This window comes from Callospermophilus lateralis, chromosome 7 (genome assembly GCF_048772815.1).
Source record: "Callospermophilus lateralis isolate mCalLat2 chromosome 7, mCalLat2.hap1, whole genome shotgun sequence".
NCBI lineage: Eukaryota > Metazoa > Chordata > Mammalia > Rodentia > Sciuridae > Callospermophilus > Callospermophilus lateralis.
Genome location: NC_135311.1, coordinates 101455181 through 101482968, shown reverse-complemented (window position 1 = coordinate 101482968; position 27788 = coordinate 101455181). Strand labels below are relative to the sequence as shown.

At 45.0% G+C, this 27788-nt stretch overlaps 2 protein-coding genes across 4 annotated transcripts in view; one reads left to right on the top strand and one right to left on the bottom strand.

Annotated features, from left to right (window-relative positions):
* The window catches only part of Pcsk9 (proprotein convertase subtilisin/kexin type 9), a 28266-nt gene extending 9335 nt beyond the window's left edge, over nucleotides 1-18931 (top strand). Inside the window, exons 7-12 of the mRNA XM_076862394.2 lie at nucleotides 523-706; nucleotides 2319-2492; nucleotides 2783-2931; nucleotides 3674-3851; nucleotides 15969-16150; nucleotides 17670-18931. Coding sequence (XP_076718509.2) covers nucleotides 523-706; nucleotides 2319-2492; nucleotides 2783-2931; nucleotides 3674-3851; nucleotides 15969-16150; nucleotides 17670-17885 — 1083 coding nt within the window. The 3' untranslated portion in view covers nucleotides 17886-18931. The remainder of the gene's footprint in view (nucleotides 1-522; nucleotides 707-2318; nucleotides 2493-2782; nucleotides 2932-3673; nucleotides 3852-15968; nucleotides 16151-17669) is intronic.
* A 1011-nt stretch (nucleotides 18932-19942) lies between these two features.
* The window catches only part of Usp24 (ubiquitin specific peptidase 24), a 131193-nt gene continuing 123347 nt past the window's right edge, over nucleotides 19943-27788 (bottom strand). For all 3 annotated transcript variants that reach the window (XM_076860291.2, XM_076860293.2, XM_076860292.2), the window contains exons 65-68: nucleotides 27101-27176; nucleotides 25870-25956; nucleotides 25421-25531; nucleotides 19943-22615 (exon numbers count right to left, since the gene is read on the bottom strand). In XM_076860291.2, the coding sequence (XP_076716406.1) occupies nucleotides 22553-22615; nucleotides 25421-25531; nucleotides 25870-25956; nucleotides 27101-27176 (337 nt within the window). In that variant the 3' untranslated portion in view covers nucleotides 19943-22552. The remainder of the gene's footprint in view (nucleotides 22616-25420; nucleotides 25532-25869; nucleotides 25957-27100; nucleotides 27177-27788) is intronic.

Here is a 27788-nt window from a genome sequence, read left to right as displayed (position 1 = left end):
GAGGAATGTCCTGAGCCCTGCTGTGTGTCTGTTGCTATTGCAGGCCTGTTCCAGGCAGGGGGGCTGGTGAACACCTCTGCTCCTCTGGAGGAGCTGACAGTGTTGGGGGGCACCTTGTCCTTCATCTAAGTAGCACTTGCAGGACACCCACCATGTGTCAGGCTGTCTGGGTGCTGGGGGTACCAAAGGGAAGGACTCTTGTTCCGCTTGGGGGGCTTCATGGTCTGGCATGGGGCCTGGGGGGTGGTGCAGGTACAGTCCTGGTAGTATGACCCGGGCCTTCTCTAGCCCAGCAGAGCCTTCCCCAGGTGCTGAATTCAAAATTGCCTAAAACCCAGCACAGTGTCTCCGCCTTGCTGCGCTGGATTTCCCCATAAGGTTTATAACTGCCGAAAGGCATGGGGTGGTTTCCTGTTTACTGTCCGTCTCCCGACCAGGATGGAAGTTCCATAGCGGCATCAGGAATGATGCTGGGCATATGGTTGACTCTTTTCTCTTTCACCCAACTCCTCATCTTTCCAGGTCATCACAGTTGGGGCCACCAATGCCCAGGACCAGCCAATGACCCTGGGGACCTTGGGGACCAACTTTGGCCGCTGTGTGGACCTCTTTGCCCCAGGAGAGGACATTATTGGTGCCTCCAGTGACTGTAGCACTTGCTTTGTGTCACAGAGTGGGACATCACAGGCTGCTGCCCATGTGGCTGGTGAGTCACTCCTGTCATCCTGGCCATCAGGATGCCAGCAGCCCCTTGGGCAGGCAGATAGGCTCTGTGCCAGGACCTCTGAGTGCCAGGCTCTGTGATGGAAGACCAAACATGGGGAAGACCTGAGGGGCCTGTGTTAGTTGACTTCCTATTACTGTGACAAAACACTTGGGTGATCAACTTAAAGGAGGAAAGTTCTATTTCAACTCATGGTTTCAGACCATAGTCTTGGCCTCATTTTCTCTGGGTCTTTGGTGAGGCAGAACATCCTGGTGGAGAGTGTGTGGTGGAACAAGTTGCTCATGGTGACTGGAAGGAGACAAGAAGAGGCCAGGGTCCCAACATCCCCTTCAAGGTCATGCGCCCAGTGACTTATTTCCACTAGGTCCCCTCTCCTAAAGGTTCCACCACCTTCCAATATTTCCACAGGTTGGAAACCCAACCTTGAACATTTGGGCTTTTGGGGAACATTCCAAGCCTAGTCCAGCATGTTACTCGCAGTTTTTCATTGTTGTGACAAACATCTTTAAAAACAAACACAAACAAAAAAACCTTAAAGGAGGAAAGATTTGTTTTTGGTGCATGGTTTCCGAGATTTCAGTCCATGGTTGGCCAGCTCCACTGCCCTGGGCCTGAGGTGGGGCAGGACTTCATGGCGGAAAGGTGTACTGGAGCAAAGCTTCTCAACTCGTGGCCACCAGGAAGCAAAGATAGAAGGAGCTTGGGACAAGATGCACCCTTCCAACTCATGCTCCCAGTGACTGATTTTCTCCAACCATGCCCTACTGCTTACAATTTCTATCACCTCCAAAGAGTCCCTTCAGCTACCAATGGACTAATCCACTGATGAGATTAGAGCCCTCTCCATAGCCCCCGCCTATGAACACTGCTGCATTGGGAGCCAAGCCTTCAATACATGAGCCTTTGGGGGACATTCCAGATCCAAACCATAACGACTAGACAGGGTAGCGCACAGTCTGAAATCCCAGTTACTCAGGAGACTGAGGCTGGAGGATCTCAAGTTCTAGGCCAGCCTGGGTAACTTAGTAAGACCTTATTCCAAAATAAAAAATTTAAAAGAGGGCCAGGAATGTACCTTAATGGCAGAGTGCTTGCTAGTATGTACCAAGCCTTGGGCTTGATCCCTAGTTCTACCCACCACCTCCCCCGCCATGCAAAAAAAAAAAGAAGAAAGAAAGAAAGAAAGAAAAGATCCAAACCATAACAGTGCCCTCAAGAACACTCAGTCTAATAGGTTAGGCAGATGATAAACAAAAGGAACACAAAGTAGTCAGAGCTCTGTCAGAGGGAACCCAGAGGAGGCACCTGTACAGCCTGAGGGGTCAGGGAAGGCTTCTTGGAGAAGGGACATTTGATTTATGGTTTTGTGGATGCACAGAAGTTCTCCTGAACATCAATCACCAAGACGCAGCGGCAGACGAGCAGATCATCTGCCTGATTTCACTAAGCCCGGGATTGCATGTGGCTTAACTTCAGGAAGAACAGCTTGGTTGTTTTTGTGTCTGTCTGTGCATGTGCACCCTAGCAGGAGTGCCTGGCTGGGAAGAAGGGCCAGACCACGATATCTCCTCCTCCGCCCCCCACCCCCCAGGCATTGTGGCCATGATGCTGACAGCTGAGCCCGAGCTGACCCTGGCCGAGCTGAGGCAAAGACTGATCCACTTCTCTGCTAAAGATGTCATCAACAAGGCCTGGTTCCCTGAGGACCAGCGGATACTGACTCCTAACCTGGTGGCTGCACTGCCCCCCAGCACCCATTCAGCAGGTAAGCAAGATGGCAGGATGGGCAGAGTCTGGCCTGGGACTGAGAGGCCTGTGTGACTTTGACAAGTCTCCCCTCTGCTGGGTGTCTGCAAGGAGGATTGTGCCACCTCGAGAGGGGACTGGACTTGGATAAGACTTTGCAATATTTTTATAGGGGGTTTTATGGGAGAAGTTCAATGTGTTCTTGCAGCCCACCACCCACCTCCCGTGAGCTAAAGCTTTTTCTAGCACCCCCTGGTGGATGCTCCTCCACCCCTGCACCACCCCCTCACCCTGGGCCTTGTCCCACAGGAGGACAGCTGTACTGCAGGACGGTGTGGTCGGCACACTCAGGGCCCACACGGACAGCCACAGCTGTGGCCCACTGTGCCCCAGGCGAGGAGCTGCTGGGCTGCTCCAGTTTCTCCAGCAGCGGGAAGCGGCGTGGCGAGCACATCGAGGTGACCTTACCCCTCTGTGTGTGTGTGTCTTCATGGGAAGCAGGGTTCTCACTTCTAGGACCTGATCAGCCCTCAGCCCTAGTGACTGGACCCCAGTCTCCACCTGCCAGTTGAAAGTGTTGACCAGTGCAGGGGTGGGGGGCTGCTGGTGCACATACCTAGGGGGCTTCCTGGAAGAGTGCAGGACATCCTGGGCCCTTCCTGGTGCAGGGGAGAACAGTGACTTCCCTGGACCCAGCATCCCCAGGGCCCTTTTACTCAGAGCGTCCCTGGTTCTGGGAGTTGAGGAATCTCCATCCTGCAAACAGATCGGTGCTGATGCTTCAGGGGATGACACATGAACTCTTACCACTGTGTTTGGAGGGGAGGGCTGTGCCTGGCTGGGAGGGTGGGGGCCACTAGGCACTTCTGGCCTAGGAGATTGGTTGTCTGTGAGTGCTGGCTTAGGGGCCAGGTGGGTTAAGGGAGAGGGGTGGGTCCTTGTGTCAGTGTCTTAGATTTCATGTATCTTCATTTTGAGGTCACCGTCAGTTTCTGGAAGAACTTTATAAAACACACAGCTGCCCATTGGCAGAAGAGTCTGCCTTTGGCAGGAGTGAGCTCCTTGTCCCCAGAGCAGAGGGAACCAGAAGGTGTTGAGGATTCCAAGGGCTTGGACTGGGTCGATGCCTTCTGGCCCCAGCATCTGGTGTTTCCCAGGCTGTTTCTAAAGTGGGTTCCTGTTTCTGTCTTTGGTCCTCAGACCCGAGGGAGCCGGCATGTCTGTCTGGCCCTTAATGCTTTTGGAGGTGAGGGTGTCTACGCTGTTGCCAGGTGCTGCCTGCTACCCCAGTCCAACTGCAGTGTCCACACAGCTCCTCCAGCCAGGGCGGATAAGGAGACCCGTGTCCACTGCCACCAAGAGGGCCAAGTCCTCACAGGTAGGAGGCGGGGCCCTGCCTTGGGGTGAGGAGGAGTCCCTGTCTCCTGACATGGCCTGCCTCTGCATGGTCCTCAGGAGTACGATTGGTCAGACCTCTGGAGCCTGAGTGCTACTTGCAAACTCCCCTTCCGCCACCTTCACAGTGTGACCCCGGTAGGCCACTTGCTCTGTTTCAGCTTTCCTCTGCATAAGAGGGTAGCACCTGCCTCCATGGCTGTGATCAGAAGGGTGGCATTTGGAACAGGGGCCTGCAGCTCTGTGTGCCCTTCACCAAGGCAGCCCAGGGCAGCAGGTGCAGGGTAGAGCAGGCTCCGGGGCCTGGAATGAAACTGAGAATTCCACTCTCCTGCTCAATAGTTGGGCAAGTAAATCAACAGCTCTGTGCTTTACTTTTCTCATAAATTGGAGAGGATGGGTGCTATGCACTGAGCCTGATGCTGGGATTGTATACATTCCTGCTGTTGTTATTATGGTTTATTTTCACATTTTTAATCGGTGCCTTATAGTTGTACATAATGATGGGATTTGTTGTCACACATCACACATGCACACAATATAGCAATGGAGCAATAACAATGCCCTTCACGGATCTCCCTTTGATTTTTAGGAGATCCACCCCTGACTTTCTTCTCCTTCTTCCTCTCTAGCTTCCACATATGAGAGAAAACATTCCACCCTTAACCTTCTGAGTTTGACTTATTTCACTTACGATGATGGCCTCTAGATCCTTCCATTTTCCTACAAATGCCATGGTGTCATTTTTATTTATGTGTACATATACACCACATTTTCTTTATCCATTCAGACAATGATGGACACCTAGGCTGGTTCCATAGTTGGGCTCTTGTGAATTGTGCTGCTATAAACATGACTGTGCATGTGTCACTATACATGATGGCTTTGATTCTTCAGGATAAATACCGAGGAGTGGGACAGCTGGGTCATAGGGTGGTGCCATGCCTAGCCTTTTGAGGAAACTCCATACTGATTTCCATGGAGGTTGTATTAATTTATAGTCCCACCAACAGTGTAAAAGTTTTCCCTTTTCTCCACATCCTGTCCAGCATTTATTACTATTTGTGTTCTTGATGACTGCCACTCTGACTGGTGTTAGATGAAATCTCAGTGTAGTTTTGATTTGCATTGCCCTAATTGTTAATAATGTTGAACATTTTTTCATGTATTTGTTGGCCATTTGTATTTCTTCTTTTGAGAAGTATCTGTTTAGTTCATTTGTTTGTTTATTAATTTGGTAATGTGACCTTTTGGTGAAGTTTTTTGAGTTCTTTGTATATTCTAGATAATTAATCCTCTGTCAGAAGAGTAGCCAAGGAAGATTTTCTCCCACTCTGTAGGTTCTCTCTTTGCATTTCTAATTGTTTCCTTTGCTGTGCAGAAGCTTTTTAACTTGATGTCACTTCATTTACTAACTCCTGGCATTATCTCCTGAGCTGTAGGGGATCCTATGGAGAGGATTGTTGCCTGTGCCTAAATGCTGAAATGTTGACCCTAAGATTTCTTCTAGGAGTTGCATAGTTTCTGATCTAGTTCCTAAGTCTGTGATCCATTATGATTTTTGTGTGGGGTATAAGGGCTTAGTTTCATTCTTCTACACATGGATAACCAGTTTGCCATTTGTTAAAAAGGCTGGCTTTTCTCCAAGGCATGTTTTTGGCAATTTTGTCAAGGATCAAGATGACTGTAGATGTGTGGGTTTGTCTCTGTGTCTTCTCTTCTGTACCATTGGTCTATGTGACTGTTTTTATGACAGTACCATGTAGTTTTTGTCATTATAGCTCTTTGGCATAATTTGAAGTCAGGTATTGTGATGCCTCCAGCATTGCTTTTTGTGGCTTAGAATTGCTTTGGCTCTTTTAGGTCATTTATTCTGCCAAATGAATTTAGGACTGTCTTTTCAAGTTCTGGAAGAATGTCATTGATGGGGATTACATTGGATCTGTACCGTGCTTTTGGTCGTGTGGCCATTTTAACAATATTATTTCTTCCTATTCATGAATATGGAAAGTTTCCATCTTCTGAGGTCTTCTTTAATTTCTTCCTTCAGTGTTTTGAGTCTTCATTACAGAGGTGTTTTGTCTCCTTGTTTGGATTTATTTCTAGTTTTTTTTTTGGTGTGTTTTTTTGAGGTGTTTGGGAATAGAATTATTTTCTTCATTTCTTTCTCAGCAGATTCTTTGTTTATATATAGGAAATCTATTGATTTTTGTATGTTGATTTTGTAAGCGGCTCCTTTGTCAAATTTGTTAATTAGCTGCAGCAGTCTTTTGGTGGAGTTCTTTGAATCTTCTATGTGTAGGATCATATCATTTGCAAAAAGTGATAATTTGACTTCTTTCTTTCCTTTTATAAAATCCATTTTCTTTTTTTTTTTTTCCTCTTGCCTAATTGCTCTGGCTAGAATTTCTAGCACTATATTAAATAGGAGTGGACATCCTGTTAATCCCAGATTTTAAAGGAAATACTTTCAGTTTTTCCTCATGTATTATGTTTTAGTTAGCTTTTTCCCTCCTGTGACTAAAAGACCTGACAAGAACAACTGAGGAGTAGGAAAAGTTTATTTGGAGACTCACGGTTTCAGAGGTCTCCAGCTATAGAAGGCCTGCTCAATTCCTCAGAGCTCAAGGAGAGGTAGAAAATCATGTTAGGATAGTGGTGGAGGGAAGCAGCTCACATGATGATCAGAAAGCAGAGAGAAAGGCTCCACTTGACAGGTATAAGATATATACCCCAAAGGCACACCCCCAGGGACCCACCTCCTCCAGACACAATCTACCCACTTTCAGTTACCACTCAGTTAATCCGCACCATGGGATTAATTCAATGATTGGGTTAAGGCTCTCATAACCTAATCATTTCTCCTCTACACCTTCTTGCATTTTCTCACATGGGAGCTTTTTGGGGATATCTTACATCCAAACCATAACATTCCACCTTTGACTCCAAAAGCCCATGATCATCTCACAATGCAAAATACATTTTGTCCATTTCCAAGAGTCCCCATAGTCTGAACAGTTCCAAGATTGCCTAAAAGTTCAAATCCACAGTCTCCTCTGAGACTCAGGACAAGCTTGCATCGTGAACTCCTGTATAAATCAAAAGCTACTTACAAGTATCCAATAGATACAGGTACAGAATAAACGTTTCCACGCAGAAAAATAGGGGCATAGAAAGAAGGATGGGACCAAAGCAAGACTGAAATCCAGCTGGGCAAACAAGTCCTGTAGCTTCATGTCCAGCATCTGGGACACATGGCAAGGAGATGTTCTGTTCAAAGGACTTGCTCCTGCAGCCATGTTGGTTGCAGCCCAAGTGGCTTTTCTATTGGCTTGTCTCTGGTCAATTTCTGCAGCTTTCCTAGGATGACGTCCCATATTACTGGCATTTCCTAATCTTGGAGATCTCCACTGCAGCTTTGGCTTCCTCCCCACATGTCCATGCTTTGCTCTCTCAGGGGCCATCTGCAGGAATTCTGACCCTGCTGTACTCTGTCTGGCCTCCCAGGCCTTCCTTTGAAATCTCGACGGAAGCCTCCATGACCCCCTAACTCCATCATGTTGCAGTCCTGCAGAACCAGGACTATGTGGTTGACCCCAAGGTCGCTGCCATCTTGAGCCTCCAAGGACACTGGCTGTGGCAGCCTCTGAGTGTCTGGGAAGCTGAGCATGTTGAAAAACTCCCTTGTGCAAGAAGGGTACACCACTGGTCTCTTCACAAGAGATGTTTTACTTTTACTTCCTTGAGTCTGAGATGGATATGATCTTGCCAATCCCTGAAATGCCCTTAAGCCATCTTTCCTGTCGCCTCTGGGCAAAGTCTTTAGTGTTTCTTTAGTGGCAGTAATGTCTTTAATAACTTTAACTTCCTAAGCACCAGTTTTGCTCCCTCCTTTCAAATATAAGTTTTTTTCAAATATTTCTGCTCCTGAATATCACAAAAAACTTGATTTAAAGCTGCAGCAATATCCATGCCACTGCCTGAATGCTATGCTGCATAGATATTTCTTCTGCCAGATTAAGAAGTCCATCACTTTTAAAATCAGCCTCACCCAAAGATTAAGAACATAGGCAAGATGCAGATAACTTCTCAGCCAGAACATAACAAGCCTTTAGTCCAATTGCTGATAGTGCCCTCCTTTTCCTTTAAAACCTCATGAGCCCTGTCTTCCTATGGCATGCTGGTCTTCTGAGTTCCCACCACAATCAGCCATTAAGCTCTGCTTAAAACAATCTAAAGCATTTCCAGCTTGCACTGTTACACATCTCAAAATTCCTCCAACCAATTCCAAAAAAGCTTCTGAACCACTCGGTCAGTTTAGTTAAAGCAATGACCCCACTCTTTGTACCAATTTCTGTTTTAGTCATTTTTTTTTTTTGTTACTGCAACTAAAAGACCAAACCAGAACAATGTAGAGTAGGAAAAGTTTATATTAGAGCCCATGGTTTCAGAGGTCTCAGTCCATAGACAGCCGACTCCATTCTTTCGGGTCCAACGTGAGGCAGAATATCATGGCAGAAGAGTGTAGTGGAGGGAAGCAGCTCACATGATTATCAGGAAGCAGAGAGAGTCTCCACTGGCCAGATACAAAATATATGCTCCAAAGGCACCTGCCAATGACCCAGCTCCTCCAGCCACACCCTACCTGCCTGTAGTTACCACTCGATTAATTCCCATAAGGGGATTGATTCAACTAATGGGTTAAAGCTCTCATAACCCAGTGATTTCTCCTCTAAACCTTCTTGAATTGTCTCCCACATGAGCTTTGGGGGACACATCACATCCAAACCATAACAGAAATGCTTTCAGTTTTCCCCCCATTTATTGGAGGTTTGCTTTGGGTTTTTCATATATGGCCTTTAATGATGTTGGGCTATGTTCCTTCTATCCCTAATTTCTTCAGTGTTTTCATCATGAGTGGGTGATGAATTTTTTTTCAAAGACTCTCTGCATCTGTGAGATGTCCCAGTGATTGTTTTTGTCCTTAATTCTGTTTATGTGATGAATTGCATTATATTTATTGATTTGCCTATATTAAACAATCCTTGCATCTCTGGAATAACACCAGCTTGATCATGATGTACAGTCTTTTCAATATGTCGGGGAACATGTTTTGCTAATGTATTTCTTGAAGATTCATCAGGGATATTGGTGGTTTTCTTTCCTTGATGTGTTCAGATTTATTTGGTTTTGGTATGAATGTGATACTAGCTTCATAGAAAGAATCTGGATATATCCTATTTCTTTCTATTTCATGCAGTAATATGGGGAGTATTGTCATTAGTTCTTCTTTAAAGTCTTGGTGGAATTCAGCTGAGAATCCATCTGGTCCTGGGCTTTTCTTTGGTTTTGTCTTTTTATTACCTGCTTGTATCTAATTATAATTTATTGATCTGTTTAGTTTTCTGTGTCCTCTTGATTCAGTTTTGGGAGATTGTATTTGTCTAGAAATGTATCCACTTCTTCTAGGTTTTCCGATTTATTGGAGTATAAATTTTCAAAATAATGATCTAATGATCTCCTAGATGTCTGTGGTGACTTCTACATTTCATTGATAATTTTATTAATTTGGATTTTCTTTCTTTTTCTTTTAGTTAGTTTGGTTGAGGGCACGTCATTTTTTTGCTGTTGTTTTAAATCAATCTTGTTTATCTTTTCGAAGAACCAATTTTTTGATCCTTTGTATTGCTTTTTCTTTTTCAATATCATTGGATTGAACTCTCACCTTAATTGTTTCCTTTCTTCTACTAATTTTGGAATTGCTTTGTTCTTCTTTTTCAAGGACCTTGGGATGCATCATTAAGTTGTTTATTTGGGATCGTTCTGATTTTCTCATGTAGGCACTCATAGCTATAAACTTTCCTCTTAGAACTGCCTTCATAGTGTCCCACAGATTCTGGTATGTTGCATCACTATTCTCATTTGAGTCTAAGAATTTTTTTATTGGTTCTTTTTAGTTATATATAACAGCAGAATCCATTTTAATATAATTATACAAGCATGGAATATATCTTATTCTAGTTAGAGTCCCATTCTTATGGATGTACATGGTAGTGTTCATTCTTAAGGATGTACACTGTTTTCATATCTGTACATGGGAAAATTATGTGTGATTCATTCCACTTTCTTTTCTTTGCTTATCTCCCCACTATTCCTTCTGTTCCCCATTGTCTAATATAGTGCTTCTATTCTTTCCCTCACCAGTCCCTTGAGTCTAAGAGTTTTTAACTTTCTCCCTTGATTTCTTCTGTCACCCATTCATCATTCAAAAGCGTATTGCTCAATCTCCATGGTTTATATAGATTCTCTAGGGTTTGTCATGTTGATTTCTAATCTCATACAATTATGATCTGATAAGATACAAGTAATTAAATTTATTTTTTTCATATTTATCAAGATTTGCTTGATGCCCTAAAATGTGGTCTCTTTTGGAGAAGGCTCCATGGGCCACTGAGAAGAAAATGTATTCAGCTATTGTGGGATAAAATACGCTACAGATGTTTGCTAGGTTCATTTGATTTATAAGATTTTTCAAATCCAAGGAGTCTTTGCTGAGTTTGTCTTGATGACCTGTCTAATGGTGAGAGAAGTGTGTTGAAATCACCCAGTATTATTTTACGGGGGTCTATCTGAAGCTTTGAGTAGTGTTTTTTTGGTAATTAATTGCACCCATGTTTAAAACATATTATTTATTTTTGTTATATCTTCTTGTTGGATTGTTCCCCTTACTAATATGAGTGGTCTTCTTTGTCTCTTATGATTAATCTTGGTGTGAAATCTGCTTTATCAGATATGAGAATAGCTACTTCTGTTTGTTTTGGGGCTCCATTTGCATCATGAATCAGTTTCCATCATTTCACTTTCAGCCTGTGACTGTCTTTGCCTGTAAGGATGTCTCTTGCACACAACAAATAGCTGGATCTTGTTTATTAATCCTTTCTGCTACCCTATATCTTTTAATTGGAGAATCAAGAACATTTATATTCAATGTTATTACAGATGGATGTTAATTTTTACCATTTTGATTTATTTGTAATGCTTAGTTTGATCCTGTTTTTCATTTGTTTAGCTAGTTCTCAAATGAGATCTGTCAATTGTGAACTCTGAGGTTTATTTTTTTATTTCTTCTATGTGAAGTATTTCTTTAAGTAAGTTCTGTAGTGCTGATTTAGTTGTCATGAATTCTTTTATTTTCTGGTTATCTTGGAGGGTTCTTATTTCATCTTTATTTCTGAAGGATAATTTTGCTGGATGTAGCACTCTTGGCTGACAGTTGTTTTCTTTTAGGACTTGGAACACATTGTTCCAAGCCCTCCTGGCTTACAATTTGTGCTGAGATATCAGAAGTGATTCTGATTGGCTTGCCTCTAATTGAGAACTGATGTTTTTCTCTTGAGACTTTTAAAATTCCATCCTTGTTCATCCTATTAGGTATTTCAATTACCATTTGTCGTGGAGAGGTTATTTTTTGTCTTGTATATTTGGGAATCTAAATGCCTCCTCTATCTGGATGTCTATCTCATTCTGAAGGCTTTGAAACTTTTCTGTAATTATTTCCCTGAAGAGTGTATCCATTTCATTAACCCACATCTCACAGCCCTCCTCAATTCTTAAATTTGGTCTCTTCGTGTTATCCGAAAGTTCTTGTATGTTCTGGTCCTCAGGGCTATTTATTTATTTATATGGTCTGAATGTTCAAAGCTGGGTACTTTGTCTTCCAGCTCTGAGATTCTGTCTTCAGCATGGGCTCCTCTGTTGGAGAGACTTTCCACTAAATATTTTCTTTAATTTATTGTGTCTTTCATTTCCATGGTTTCTGTTTGGTTCTTTTTCAACATTTCCATCTATTTATTGAATTTGTCATTCATATTCTGTACTGACTTTCTTAATTCATTCAGTTGTTTTTCTGTGTTCTCTTGGAATTCATTGATAACTTTGATAATGAGTTTTTTTAAAAAAAATTTCTTATCTGATATTTCATCCACTTTAATATTTTTGGGGTCATTGTCTGGTGAATTATGAAGTTTAGGAGGTGTTAGCTTATATTTTCATATTTGTTGTGTTCCTGTGTGGGGTTTATATTTATGTTTGGAGTTATTTCTCTTCCACTCTTATGTGTGGGCCTTTTTAGGGCACAGTCTTCACCTGCCACAGTGTCCTAGAGGATCTAGATTGAGACCCCCTTGGAGGTGCAGTATCCACAGCCTTTATTTTTATCTGTTTTTTCTATAACAATGGATGTTCATATGTATGACTCTGGGCTTAACCCCTAGCCATTTCTACTTGGACCTGGATGTTAGTTTGGGTTTTTATCTCTTCTATTCTTTGTGTTAAAGTATAGCTGAACATTGAGTGTCACCGATATGTGTGTGGAGCAAGGTACACTGTCTTTTGTTTGAGTTTAGTTCATCAGTAGAGTCTTCACCCTGTGGACTTGTAGTGTCCCCATAGTTTCCCAACATTTCACAGATTAGTGGAGAAAAAACAATAGCAATAACTAATGCCAACAATATACAGCATTAAAATAAATACCCAGTTCCTACTAAGACATTTATTGTATTAATTGCTATGAAAACCCAGAAATGGTGGCATCAGCAGTTGCCAACAGCAAAAACAATAAGTAATCATGAGTTATATCTGTCTTTAAACTAAACAATAGGTGTCAACTCTGACAGCCATAGCAGTATAATTGCAACAGCATTAATGCTGGGGGCAGGGATATGTAAACCAATTAGTGCTAAAAGATGGTAAGAATACAGTTAATTAAGAGAAAAGAGAATGTGATAAGAAAGTAGAGAAGGTTTTACAATTCAAAAAAGTGAACAAAGAGAATGCAGAAGAGATGTAGCAGGTGATGGAGGAAAGCAAGGAGAAGAAAAAATAGAGGTAACGAAGTAGAGTGAGAGACAATAGAATTTGGCTGTTAGCAGAAGAAGATACAAGGAGAAACAAGAAACAAACAAATGAAAACAATAAAAAACAAACCAAAACATGCTAAGCAAAAACCCTAACCATCAAAGTACAAGGCAAAGAAAAACAACTGAAATAAAAATAAAAATATGCTAAAAATGAGAAACAAGACTCAAATATGTATATGAATATATGTCCGTATACCAATCAGCACAGAAGAAACAACACACAAACACAAAACAAAATAAAATGAGAGAGAGAGAGAGAGAGAGAGAGAGAGAGAGAGAGAGAGAGAGAAGATTCTTAATGGAAAATGAAGGTATTGTCTCACTGGTCAAAATAGTCAACGAGAATAGATGGCCCCTGACTATGCCTGACTGTTTTTCTTTCTCTTTCTTCTTGAGCTACGTATTGAGAGTGGAGTAAGAGCTCCCCTTCCTCTTTTTGTGTTGCTCACGATGCTGCCAGTTAGAGTAGCCTAAGACTAAACCTGATTCAAATAATTCTCAGCTTCCCTTCTCTCCAGTATAAGGTAGGATGGAATGGCACTATCAGTTGGAGTTTTGTTTGCACAGACCAGATCGGTATGTTCCCAGGAGGGCCACTAAAGAGCTCTAAGTGGAGTTCTGGCAGGAGAGATTAGAGGAACACAATTCCAGGGCCTGGCAGTTGTCAATCTCTTCTGGGAATCTGGATCTCAGGAGCCTCCCAAGGATTCTACTCATGGGGCAAGGGAGCCAATCCTTTACCCCTCTGCTTCTCACAAATACACCCTTGCCAGGCTTCCCAGGCCTAGTCCCTGAGTACATTCACACCTGCCTGTTCAGATTCCCAGCCCACATCAGCTGGTCACGTGAGCCACCAGACTCAAAGGGGAAGGGAGTTGGGCTCCTGCTTTCACTTTTCTGACTTGAGTACCCCTGGTAAAATATTTTCTGTTCCTGTTTTGTTCCCATTCTGCTAGGTACACCCTAGGCCACATGGTAAGTGCTTGCCAGGGCAGTGAGGCAGTGTTTGCTCTGATCTCCCGTCTCCTGCAAGGTTTCTGCAAACATGGCCGCCTCAAGATGGCACCACCTTAGCTCTCTGTGGCCAGTTGGTAAACACAGAGATCTTTTCAAGCACCAGTGCACAGTGCAGCCTCTGAATTAGCTAAGGGCAGTCTGCTTTTCTGATCTCAGGTTTTTCCATATTAAATTTGTCCATTATGTTTCTCAGAATTCTCCCTCCTTCTCCGCTGATCCGGTTTTCTATTGGTGCTGCTGCTACTGCTGCTCGAACTGACTTGGCTTCAATGTACTCTTCTTCTTTGTTTAATACCCAAATTTCTGAGTCTGTAAGTCACTCTGACTATCCAATATTGAGATTTAGTGAAATCCCCCTTTCATCTGCCTCTCAGAGAAGCAGTATTTCTGCTGCTTAAATCCTGAGCCACAGAGCAACTAGGAATGCAGCCTTCCTCTGGCCTGCCATCTTGGATCTCTAGCTGTGGTTATGATTGTCATCACTCACTGATTTAAAATACATTCTTTGGTATAGCTACCTATTCATGGGCCATGGTCACAAACATGCCCAGGAGGGTAGCAGGAAGTTATAGATGGGAGCTTGTACGGGAGTGAGGTATGATGGCCCTCTAGTTGGGAGATAGCTGAAGTGTTCTATTTGAATGGAGCATCAGTGTTCCAAGGAGGGTTTTGGGACAGAGGGGAGCCATCTGGAATAACTAGCTCAAGAATTGATACTCAGTTTTATACTAGGGAGTCACTGAAGGTTTAGGTACAGGAGAGAACAGGGCTAGGACCTGGCTCTCACAGTTAAACACTCAAAGTCACTCCAGGTGAACTGGGCTGCATGAAATAACACAGAGAGACAGAGAAATACCTTCTTCTTTGGGTCTTGTGATGGCTCCTCTGACCTTAGGGGTCCATGGAGAGAGAGCAAGGAGCAAATGCTGAACCCTTTTATTGGGAAGAAACCATTCAAATGAGGCAAGGGGTCAGGTTTCAGGGGGTTGAGTCTATAGCTTCATGATGTCTGTTGTCAGCAGATTGACTGACATTTAGGAAGGCCACGCCCATGTCACGAGCTGTGTGGAGATCATGGCAGAGCAAGCAAAAAGACCAGAGCGAGGCCTGTCCAAATAGGGGCAATGTTGGTTCAGTCCACTTGGGGCGCTCAATGCTCATAGTTCACATACACACAGCCCGTGACTGGCTCGCCACATCTCCACATTCTCATCCATCAAGGCTAAGGGGCGCTTGGTTCCTATGTGGCAGCTCCCCACAGAAGAGCACACTTGTGTGCAAGGTGGCTTTGCAGTGAGACAAGGAACCCAGTCAGTTGGCTGGAGACCTTGGCCAGCACAGGGACTCCACTGTACCACCCAGAATGTGCCACTTGCCCTCTCCTTTGGGGATGCCCAGCAGATAAGCCCAAGGGCATGTGCCAATTTGCAGTCATGAGAGCCATAGACACTCTCTCTATGAAACATATCCCATAGAGTCCCATTTTGCAGCTAAGGGCCTGAGCTAGACATACTTAGTGACTTCCCTAAGTTCATGCATCTCAGACACAGAACTCTAGTCACAATGACCCTGACTTGTGCAGAGCATTGTCACGTGCTAGGCACCCTGTGGGAACCTCACATGTGTATTTTCACTACATCTTCACAGGTTCCTAGTGAGGTGTTGCTGTTCCTCTGTCCATTTTACAAATAGGAAAACTGAGGCTCAGTTAGCTGAGTGACCGCTATCCATGGTTGGGTAGCCAGTGGGTGTATCTGTCTCCCCAGTCCATGGAGGGGGTCCCCTAGGTGGTCCAGGAAGCTCCAAGCTCACCCCTGAACTTCTCTCTGGCAGTTGGATGGGGAAGGGCCCCTGGGGTGGTTTGAGCATCTCAGCCCTTTGAGTTCTGACTTACGGCTTCCCATCTCTGGATGGAGAATAGACTGTTTTCTTGATCAACTGAGGCTCAGAGAGGTTGACAGATATCCCTGGGCCACATAACAGGTCAGCAGCAGAGTTGAGCTATAACCTTAGAAATCCTGTCGCTCAGGCCAGCAGTTCTTTTTGTACTCTGAGCTGCTTCTGGGTTTTCCCAGCCTCAGACTCCAAGGAGATGGGATCCAGTCTGGGACAGCAAGAGCGTTCCCCCAAATTCCAGCATCTGAATTTTCTCTCCTCTGCCCCAGGCTGCAGCTCTCACTGGGAGATATCAGATATTGGCACCCACAGACGACCTGGGCAGAGGCCTGGAGGGCAGTCTGACCAGTGTGTGGGCCACAAGGAGGCCAGCGTCCATGCTTCTTGCTGCCGTGCCCCAGGCCTGGAGTGCAAAGTCAAGGATCATGGGGTCCCGGGCCCTGCAGAGCAGGTGAGGAGATATGGGAATGGGATGGGTGCTTGGGGTCCCTCAGGGTGGATGTATCTGTCCTGTGAAGTTTTTGTGGGGGGCTGTTTCTGCTCTTGTCCAGATTAGGAAGGCTTGCTGCCTGGGCCCCTGCTCCTCTTTGAGGAGGCTATGCATAAAAATGGTATGAAGAGATGCGGTGTGTGCACATGATGGATGGATCAACTTAGCAAACCGAGAGGTTGCTGTAGGACAAGAGCCCCACTGGACTTTGAGGACACAGAGGTGACTCAGCCTAGGATTCAGAGGAGGGGACACCTGGAGGTTGAGGAGTGAGAAGAGCCCTGCCAAGAGGTCAAGGCGTGGGATGAGGCCAGAGCTGAGAGCAGGGCTTGGTGAGCCAAGGCAGGGTGTCCCCAGGACTCTGGGCAGCTCCTTCAGCAGGGCCCCAGGGGCCAGGCATCCCAAGCCCACTCCTAGGGAGCTTAGCCACATTGTAAGATGCAGTGTGAAGAGACTGCAGTCTGATGGTGCATCCTTGAGGGCAGGGATGGGGTCAGATCCATCCTCTGGGCATGCACAGGTAAGGTGCTAGCTCTAGGTGCTACTCCAGGCATTGAAACAGCCAGCCAGCCAGCCAGACAGACAGACAAACACTCCTGCTTCCCCACCTGGAGTGTATGTTCTAGTACAGGTAGGTTAGTCAGCTAAGGTACCGTCCACGTGGTGGACAGAAGTGAAGCAGGCCAGGGAATGGGTGGGAAGGCATCAGAGCCCTCACTGAGCTGGTGGAGATGACAAGCTATGAGGACACCAGGCAGAGGAGCAGCAGAGTAAAGGGGGAGCAGGCCCAGGGGCCACCAGGAACATCTGAAGGCCCATGAGGCAGCAGTGGAGTTAGCAATGGAGGGGAGAGGCTCAGAGACGACACAGAAAGGTCACTTTGGGCTTCAAAGCCACAGTCAGGCCTCAGTTTTTGCTGAGTAGCCTGAGAACCATGCAGTGCTGTGTCTAGGGTCAGGGGTGATCTGACCTGGGTTTGGACAGGTTCACTCTGGTCCCCAAGCTGAAAAGAAACTTCAGGGGACATTAGCAAAAGCAGGGAGAACAAAGGGTGGCTCTTGCCATGGTCCAGGCCTAGGAGGTGGGGCTCAGGCTGGTGGGAAATGTGGTGGGACATGGGGCCTGCAGGAGGCGCTCGTGGGTGTGGTGGATGGTGTGGGGGGGGCAGTGAGGATGGTTGAGGTTTTGTTAAGCTACTGGACAGATGGAGTTGCTGTGAAATGGGGTGGAAAAGGCACTCAGGGGGCAGGTAGAGAGTGGACACTGTGGAGGTTCCCCTGTGCCCTGAAGATCAGGTGTGGAGCAGAAGCGGGTGTTGGGATGCAGACCCACCATGAGGAGGTGCAGCATGGCCCTCCAGCTGGCCCAGAGCCAGAGGTGTCTGTCTCGGCCCCCACTGGGGCTATTGGGAAGGAGAAGTGAAGTGGGGGCGTGGCCTGCATTGCTGAATTTGCACTTTCTTCTCCCTGGGCTATGTCAGGTCACTGTGGCCTGTGAAGAGGGCTGGACCCTGACTGGCTGCAATGCCCTCCCCGGGGCCTCCCCCATCCTGGGAGCCTATGCCGTGGACAACACGTGTGTGGTGAGGAGCTTCGACATGGACACTGCAGGCAGAATCAGCAAGGAAGCCACAATAGCCACTGCCATCTGCTGTCGGAGCCAGCCCCCAGGCCAGGTCTCCCGGGAGCTACAGTGAAAGCCCAGGCCAGCATGGATGCCTGGGTGGGGGCCAGGGACTGGGTGCTAAGTGGATGAAACAGCTCTACCAGTCTGGCCCTGCTGGCACTGGCCAGGTGTGGGGTGCTCCTTGCCTGGGAGAACTCAGCGTCTCTCCCTGGACCCTCCTCCCCATGAAGGTGCAGGGAAGTCCCTCCTTCACTGGGGGAGCAGAGATGGCCTTTAATACATCATTAAAGCGGGTTAAGTTGTGCTCAGCTCTGCCAGCTGCTCCCAAGGTATCACTGCCCCCCCACCCTCCATGGCAGTTACCTTCTAGAGCTCTCTTGCTGGTGCCAGGCCCTCAGTCCTCCCTTGGGGGCTGGATGGGGCCAAGTATCAGCCTGGGGCAGTGAGGGTGAGGGTGTTGGGGGTCCTTTACTGCCTGCTCTCTTTAGAGAAGCCCCTGGGGTCCCTGATGAATAAGGGTCATATCCCACATATTCTGGGGATGGGAGTGGAGTGAGGTTCAGGCAGAGGGTGGAGACAGAGGCTCCTGTTTAACATAGGCCATGCCTCAGCTTCTCCAGCCGCCCTTACTGTGCTCCGTCTCAGACTTTGTAACTGCCCAGGATCACCTGCAGTGAGCCACCACCCCAGGACCAGCTTTTCAATTTGCAGTGGAGGGCCACATGGCACATGCCCCATCATCAGACCCCCTCTACTGCCCTGCACTGGCATTCCTACTTTATGAAGGAAGAAACTGGAAATGAAGGTGGGAGTGCCTGCCAGCCTCACACAGCCAGGAAGTGAAGTGGTGCCAGGATATGAACCCAGAGCCATCTGGCTAGAAGCCAAGCCTGTTTTCGGTGTACCAGGCTGGGCTCCTCAGTTTTATAGATAACAGTGAGGCTACAAAGGTGAAGGTGTCTGCACCCTGCTTGCTGTGGACAAGGGCCTCCACTGTGGCCTGGTGTGGAGGTCAGTCAAGTAGCCCAGTGACTGTCCCTCCCTGAGCACTGCCCCGCCCCACCCACCCAAACAAATAAGCTTGTCTAGCTTTGGGGGTTCTTCTCTGTTGCCTTTATATAGCAAGGAACTTTTCCAGATCTGTTTTGCTTTTGTAATTTGATATTTATTCTGGGTTTTGTAGCATTTTTATTATGTGGTGACTTTTTAAAAATAAAAGCAACATTGTCAGGACTCTGGCCTCGTATGGTTTTGCTTATACTGGGCACTGGTTAGTATGTCGAATGGAGTGATGAATGGTATTGGATGAGTACTGCAGAGTTAACTTATTCCTTGTGCCTCTCCTAGGAATGCATGAATATCTTCCAGAAATTTCCCTGGACCCAACTAGTCAGGATGCCCTGCCCCTTACAACATTCTAGATGTCCTTCTGCCCATGTCCACTGAGCCCTGGACTCCCACTGCCTTTTCCATCTTCTCCTAGCAGCAGCCTAGCAGTTTATGGAAGCTCTTAAGTGTGCAGCTAGTGCTTGTCCATGATGGTTGTTCTTTCCAGTTTGCAAAATGTAATTATCCCTTTCAGTGTAGGGTCTCCCAGCCCCCTGCTGAGGTTGATGTGTCACCATCTTAGGTAAGATATGGCTCTACAAAGCCCATGTCATAAATGAGGAACCTACCACAAGGCAAAAATCCTCCCCAGTTGTTTCCGGACAATTCAGTGTTGTATGTAGAAACAGATGCTAATGGCTTGAAGGCCAGAACTGTGCACCTGGGCTCACAGGCACCTATGCTGCTGTGAGGTCTGAAGACACCCACTCCCTGCCTAGGATGGCATGGGATCGTGAGTTAGATGGTTAGATACCCACACCCTAACAGTTTGTGGCTTGAGAGGGGGAAACAAGTCCATCTTGCAGATGGTTGACAGTTGGTCACCAGGAACAGGGAAGATCTACAATAGTGCATGGGAGGAGACCCAGGTGAGCAACACAGGATGCGAAAAATGAGGAAAGATGGTGAAAGGCTCAGAAGACCCACAGCACCAGTCAGCACCAGGATGGACCCACGTGCGCCCCCACTGGCTGTGTCTGATATTTGGTGAAAAAATGTTGGTGAAACTCCAACTCCACACATTTTTGAAAAATTTTATTTTATAATCTTAGAAGCTAAGAACTCTGCCACGCATGAACCAAATTTAGAATTAAGATTCAACCCTAGTTTATCTACTTCCTTTTGAAAGTTTATAAACAAGATTTTATACACAAGAGGTAGCAGCGGAAAATTCCAGTCTGCTTGTTCCAAGCTCAAAAGGTACTGCACACACCTTGATGTTAGCAGGGAGGGTGGGGCAAGCTGGGGGAGACTGATGGCGCTCTAGAGGTCAGTGACCCTGTGAGTCTGCCGGGAAAGTCCCGGGTGAGCTGCCCTTGGGGATGCTCACCTCTTGGTCCCAGGATGCCTTCAAGGGCAGGACTTCAAGGGCTGTCCCAAGGTCAGCCTGGGCCAAAGGAAGTTCTTGAGAACACAGCATTGAGTCAATTGTGCAATTCCTGCTTGATTTGCAGACCATTGTGAAAGATTATAAAAACATCTTCATCCAAAAAATTGGCAGTAAAAATGACAACTCTTCCAAGGCAAGCCTGTCACAAGTGTCACTTTGTGGTACAATAAAAAAGTCCCCAGCAAGTTCGTTGACTGCAGCCGTTGGAAATCAAATGGTTACTGGCAAAGTGGAATCGATGCTCATTGCAGCAGCAACATAACAAAATGAACCAAAACTAGAGTGACAACGATCCTGATGCAGTTTCACGAGGACAGAGGTGCGAGGGAGGGCAGAAGGCGTCGTTTCCATAGGAAATAAGGGGACTAGAAGTGGAAACTTCACTCCTGAATTTGGGCTCCTGAGAGTGCAGCTGCCAGCGATGATATCCCAACGTGCATCATCACCAGCATTTTAATGCATGTCCTACACAATCTTTCTTCAAGGGGCACGGAGAGGAGGTTGTTGGAGGTGGGGTGAAGAGGAAAACAGTAGGACATAGGGTATTCAGGTATTCAAAATCAATTTTTGAAAATCACATTCAAAATCGTAAAAACACAAGAACCATACCAAATTTGCTATTTTGTGCCTGTTTCTTTGAGGCATGGTTCTGCTCTTAAATGCTGGCCCTTTCATCTTTTTGTGTATTTGACAAAAGCCATCACTAGACCGCAGTAGTTATAGAATTACACACTGAAGCCTGACCTACAAGAACTTCTACAGTTGAACAATGAAACGAAGGGTTACTGAAACTGCACAGCAATGAAAGCTGTCTGCCTTGTCACATGTCCCCACAAATGCAAAAGCAACCAAAAAGGCACTTTGGGGCTGACGGCGCCTCTTTGACTTGGCAAATCTGACAGTGGCAACCTGGCACTTCCTAAGGTTCCCCAGTTCTGTGCATGGTGAGTTGAAAATAAGGCAGAACATGTAACTAAAGGCAAAACAGGGCTGGAAATGTGTGAGCAATTCAAAACACAAAATGTACCAAATTTATGAAATGTTGGTTGGTGTAACCCTCTCGATCTGCCACCCCAAAAGGGAGCCAGTATTTAACCTGAAATGAATAAGTGATACTATGCACGGGAAGTACAACTACTTCCCGTGCAATTGCTTTCTGATTATTTCAGGGAAAGAAATCTTAACCTTGCCTTTTCAGTATTCATTAGTCATCTGGAGGAGAAAGAAAGTCTCAAGTTCTTTTTCTGTGTTAAAATTATAATGAAGCTCACAAAGCAGTGTTTCCCAACTAGGGTACTTAACTTCCCATACACCATTGCCACAGGCTTCAGTAATTATGTTTTTAAGAAAAAACAAATGATTGTGGGATCACATAATTTAAGACTACAGTTTATTCAATATGTCTCCAAGCAATAAAAAGAATTTTATGAAGTCAAACTCAATAAATTTTATCTTAAAGTGCTTTTTATTTTGCTGTTTTTAAAATTTGTTTTAGGGACAACTTGTGTAATTTCTTTAGTGACAGATGTCAAAGAATGCACCTTGTACTTATGGAGAATGTAGTTTTTTTATTGCTCTTTTTAATCTAAATCATATCAGAAAATACCTTAAAGAGCTTAATAATTTCCCAATTTTGATCCTGGTAACATTTCATCAAGGTCCAAGCAGGGTTCTCAACCAGACCCACTGGAAATTCTATACAAAGAAGGAGACATATTAAATATAAAGGTCTGTGTAAACTGAATTCTTCAACTACTATTTTACAATGAAAAGGAATTCTACCACATCACTTTACATCATTTTAAATTGCATTTCCTACTCGATGTTACTGAATTAAAAATTTGCCCCTGCATACCTAAAGGCAGCTTGCTATTTTCTTAAAATATAAAAACCAAAGGAATTTCTTTTGTTGCATCATAGAGAAAGCAACAACTTTACCCTCACTCTTGTACGCTCATGTAACAAAAGTCTGCCACCAGCTTTATTTCCTAAAACTCCAAGGGAAAAAAAAAGTCAATCTGCATGTGGTCCTGTGGCTGCTGGGCAGCTGGTCCACAGCTGGAGCTCTGCCACCACTGCAGCCTCCTGCCTTCTCACGCCCAAAGAGCGCTTCCTCTAAGAACACAATCCTCCAGCTCTCCCAGGACCATCTCCAGGCTCTTCTAAGGGTTTCAAGGATGAGATTCCGGTTTCTAAAAGGCGCTGAGCACCCAGTCTTCTCAGGTGCCGGGCATTCTCCTCTAAGGATCGACATCGTCAAGGTCACTTCTTAACTCGCCAATCATCATGGGAGATTCTGAACCCTGTGAAAAAGAACAGGCAGTTACAGTTCAGACAGTTAAGTTAGGAAAAAAAGACTTCTATAATCATTCCCCTCTGTGTTCTGTAATTTAACCAGGTTATCATGTAGCAACTTATTTCTGTTTGTTAAAGGGTAATAAAACACAATGGTAACTATTATGCCTTCTATTTGACAATTCATAATTAACACAGAACACTTTCTAGGATCTCAGTTAGTCACTGAAGCAACCAGTGACTTGTCTAATGGCACAATCCTCCTTCGCAACCACATAGGCAGGCTCTCATTAGAACTGACTGAACAATGGGACAAAGCAGAGAGAGGAACTTGCTGTCACCGACAACCACTTTGAGCTGGGTACTCCACCTCACAAGGTGGGTTCTGGTTCATTCCTGGGCCTGTATTTTTCACGTCACTAATTTGTGGTCTTTGGTTTACACAGTTAACAAATAGTTTTGAAGACATGTCTGTCATGTGCCTTGGGACTGATATGACTGGAGGCGTGGATGGGAGAGAAGGGACGATCTCTTTGTGGAAGTGATATGCTAGCTGAGTGGGCGTTAGGGCAGTGTGTGGAGGCAGATGGGGAAGGAACAAAGCATATTTGAAAAACTAAAATTCAGAAACCGCTGGAGGGAGAGGTGTACCACATCAATCAGGACCACGTGGAGGGTTACAAGCCTTAGCAGCAAAGCTAAATCACTGAAAGGTCTCAGCACGTGAACTAGAGCACCAAGAGGAGGCACCCCTGCCTCCACTTCTTCCAGAGATCCAGAGACTAAAGTGCTTGGACAGACAAAAAGATGGGTGGCCACTATGTGAAAGGTTCCACGGCTCTCAATGGCCATGGGGTGTTGGCTTTGGTGCGGGGGTGGGGTGGGGTTGGGCATGGGGCATGTTGAGTTTAAGGCATTTCTGAGACAAAGCAAGTGATGTCAGGAATCAGAGAGCTGGAAGTTCATGTCTGGAGTTTAGGAGAATCGCCACAGTGACGGCTGTGGGGAAGGCATCCGGATATGGGATGGAGACCTAGCGATGCCGGCTGGGTACCTGGAGGATCAGAAAGAACAGGGTCTGAGGAAACCCAGGAGTAAGATGTGTCCTGGAAGTCCCTGAAGAGTGTTTCAAAAAGGGCAGAGTGTTCCCAAGTAGCATAGAACTAAGAGGACTGGGAAATAAAGGCCACTTGCCACCTCCAAGTGTGGAATGAGAGAAAAGGGAATCAGGCCTGAGGCTGAAGAATAAGTGAGAGATAAGGAAAAGAGGGATGGTTAAGTTTAGACTTAAGAGGAAAGGTGGGGCTGAGGAGAAAAGAGAGGGCTTTTTAAGATCATGGGAGGGAACTGCTGAAACTCTACTAGAAATGATAGCAGGGAGGAAGGGCGTGGGGAATAAGTCTGTCAGGGTGGGAGTGGATGAGGGCAGAAGGCCTTGTGGGGTGGGGGAGGGAGACTGGCCACTGTCACAGGAGAACAGGAAAGATGGTGTGGACACTGGGGCTGGAAGTTTGGGAACCAACAGCTGCTGGAGCTCTTGTCCTATAGTTTTTATTTTTACTGCAAAGAAAACAGGTGATGGGTAAACTGCTGAGAATGACCCTTGTATAAGCCATGTCACTACACTGGGCCTTAGTGAGCCTTCTGTAAAATCAGGGCAATAGCTGCTCACAAGGTTACTGAGGATCTGAAAGAGACCATTTAAGAGAAATGACACATATGATAACTACAATTTCACTTAATGGGACTTATTCTGTGAGGGGGCCACACAGGAGACAGACCACTATTGAGGAGGGCCAGACTAGTTGGGAAGACGTAACAAACAGTTATATTCACTTAATTCAGTATTTTGCAAGAAGTAGGTGCCGGATAAAAACCTCTTAGGAGGCTGAGGCAGGAGGACCACAAGTTCAAAGTCAGTTAACAACTTAGCAAGATCTTGTCAAACAAACAAACAAACAAAACAAACACGTCCCCCCAAAAACAAAACAAAAAACCTCCCAGGGCTGGGGAATGTGGCTCATTGGTTAAGTACCCTTGGATTTAATCCCTGGTTCCAAAACAAAAACAAAAATAAAAACTTTCTCTATTAATGAGTAATGAAAATGTTTTTTAAAAAATAATAAACCTAGAGAGTTGGGGAGGTAGCTCAGTGGCAGAGTGCTTGTCTAACATGCATAACATGTGGGTTTGATCCCCAGCACTGGGGGAGGGGAGGGGAGGATGCCGGGCAGGCCATGAGCTCCAGTTATTCTCTGAGTTCTCTGCCAGGCAGGTGTACTGCAGTAGCATGGGGTCCTTCCTTTTAAGGTCCATATTTCTGAACAGGCTAGTGATAGCAGAAGATATTTTTTTTAAATAGTTATTTTTTAGTGTAGTTGGACAAAATAACTTTATTTTATTTATTTATTTTTATGTGGTGCTGAGGATCGAACCCAGGGCTTACACAAGCTAGGTGAGTGCTGTACCGCTGAGCCACAACCCTAGCCCCAAAAGAGATTTTTAAGCAACTTGGCAGAAAGAAGCAAACAATCCAGAACAATGTGTGTGTGTGTGCGCCCTGGCTTTACCAGGACTGAGTGGTGTGGCGAGCCAGCTCCTTGAAGCCTAGCCCTTATTTTATACTGCAGGACAGTTCAACTTTGCAAGCCTGCTGTCAGTGAGCTCTGAGCTGAGAGCACCAGAGGGTTGAGCTGGCCGTTCTTCAGACACACACTCCAGAAGAGCATCCTTCCTTCTTTGACTAGGGAGATTCTTTCTCAAAAGCTTAAGAGCAGGGACTGCCCTTTCAGCCATGAGGTCCCCGGTCATACCTGTTGTAAGTGCCTCTCTCCATTCTCATTGGCAGGACTGCTCTCTGACCCATTACTGCTTCCTGATTGCTCTTTTTCATTCAACAAAGCTGTGGCATATGCTAATGTGTCCTGCAGGAGGTTGAAACACAAGCAGAAAGAGTTAAGGGCCATCCTAACTCTTCACTGATCTTCGGCAGCACGAGCAGCCAGAGTGGCGTATTCCACCACTACACTCAACTTTCATGCCCTGCTGGGACCAGACTGACCAACCTACAGGACTTCTTCCAGGCAAATGATTTGCATAGACCTGCATGAGTGTATACCCATCTGTTGCCTTTTCACAGAAAATCCAATTACTGCTTCTGCCTGTTCTCATTTTCAACCCCACACCTCTTATCTGGGCTATGGATTCTGAGAATGCTGCACAAGGGGACTTCAAAGCAAACAAGGTCAAAGATGGCCCTTACCTGAGCTGAGATGGTTCGTTGGAAGGTTTTTCCAGTTGATGTTTCATTGGAGACATTACTCTGTGGTGTCCAATAATGTTCTGACATCTGGATGAAAGATCAAGCATGCCATCAGAGTCCACAGTCTCCACCATCAGATGGGAGAGTCTAACCAGCACAGGCTCTAAGTCCACCAGGACCTCCAGTCACCTCAGGAGATCACAGAGGATTTATCTCTTCTCCCACAACCCCAGGAAATACTGCTTCTTATATAGCATCACCCCTGTCTTTACCATGAAGTTAAGACATGTTTAGTAGTTAGTTCTCCCTTATCCATAATTGCTTCACCTGCTTTTTAGTTGCCCATGATCAGACACAGTCCAAATATATTAGGTGGAAAATTCCAGAAATATACAAATCCTAATTTTTTAAAAAATATTTATTTATTTTTTAGTTGTAGTTGAACACAATACCTTTATTGTTTTTATGTGGTGGTGAGGATTGAACCCAGGGCCTCACATGTGCCAGGCAAGTGTTCTATCGCTGAGCCACGACCCCAACCCCACCAAATCCTAAATTTGAAATAGTGCGACAGTCAGAGTATCATGATGAAATCGTGTGCTGCCCCACTCCAGATGTAAACCATTTCTCAGTCCAGTAATATGTCCACGCTACATGCTACCTTCCTGACATCGTCATTTTGCAGTGAGCTTTTTCACTGACAATATATGAGAAGGCCAACAGTAGCCTGGCTGTGTCAAGATACCTATCTACATCATTCACCTCACCTCTTCATGCTGGCATTGCACCATCTCACACCATCACAAGAAGACTGAGTATGACAGGTATTTTAAGAGAAAGACACCATATTCGTATAACTTTTGAGTACATTATCACAGCTGTTCTATTTTATTATTTTCCCCTTTTATTATTAGTTGTTATTATTAATTTCTTATTGTGCTTAATATAAAACTAAACTTTATTATACGTTTATGGGTCTGAGGAAAAACAATACGTACAATGTTAAGTACTACCTGTGTTCAGGCATCCACGAACACCCCCTGTAGATAAGGGGGACTATTGTATTGACACATTTAATATATACAAATAGATATTGACTGTACTAAAGAAGTACTTTAAGTCTGAAAATACTTTTGAGATCAGTTTACAAATAAGGTTTTGGAGATTCCCCTGATAAGATGTGCTGTTATTAATCTTTATGTTATAGTTAGAAGAGTTCAGAATTGATTACCTTCTTTTGGAGCCACTGCACAGCCCAGCTCCAGTGGTGAGAATTTTCCTTAAAATATTCTTTAGCAGCAGGACACCTGGTGATCAGGGACATTTTTATTAACCAAGTGTTTTCTTTGAAAACATTCATGTTTAGTCCATAGTAATTTTACTTTGAAAAAGTATCTTGCCACTTTCATTAAAATTCAGTTAACACCTGTGTTAAACTTCTATTCTGTTCTGGTTTGGTTAAGCAACATATTCCCAGGTTACACTTCAGAGGCAGCACAAGGTGCACGTGTGGTCAATGTCCATCCTTCTACCTCACTCTCATTCAGATCTATTAAAAGTCAAAGATGGAAAACAAAAATAAAAACCACAACAGATTGTATATTTAATAAATGACCTCTTGACATATCAAATTGGTCTTAATTTTTGTGTTTTGAATATGAAGAATGAGATTATGGGAAAAGTTAACTTGAAAGCATTGCTTTGTAAGCCCCTACCAACTCCACAACCTTCTTCATTTTTCTTTGCCTGTCTAGAAAGCTGTCCATATTTGAAGACAGTACTGAAGGAGGGAAAAGAGGAGAGAGTCATTTTAGTTTTGGAAGATGAAAAGACTTATGGAGATGGCTCGTGATGATGGCTATACAGCTAGGTGAATGAACTTAATACCATTGAAATGTAGGTCTAAAAAGGGTTAAGAT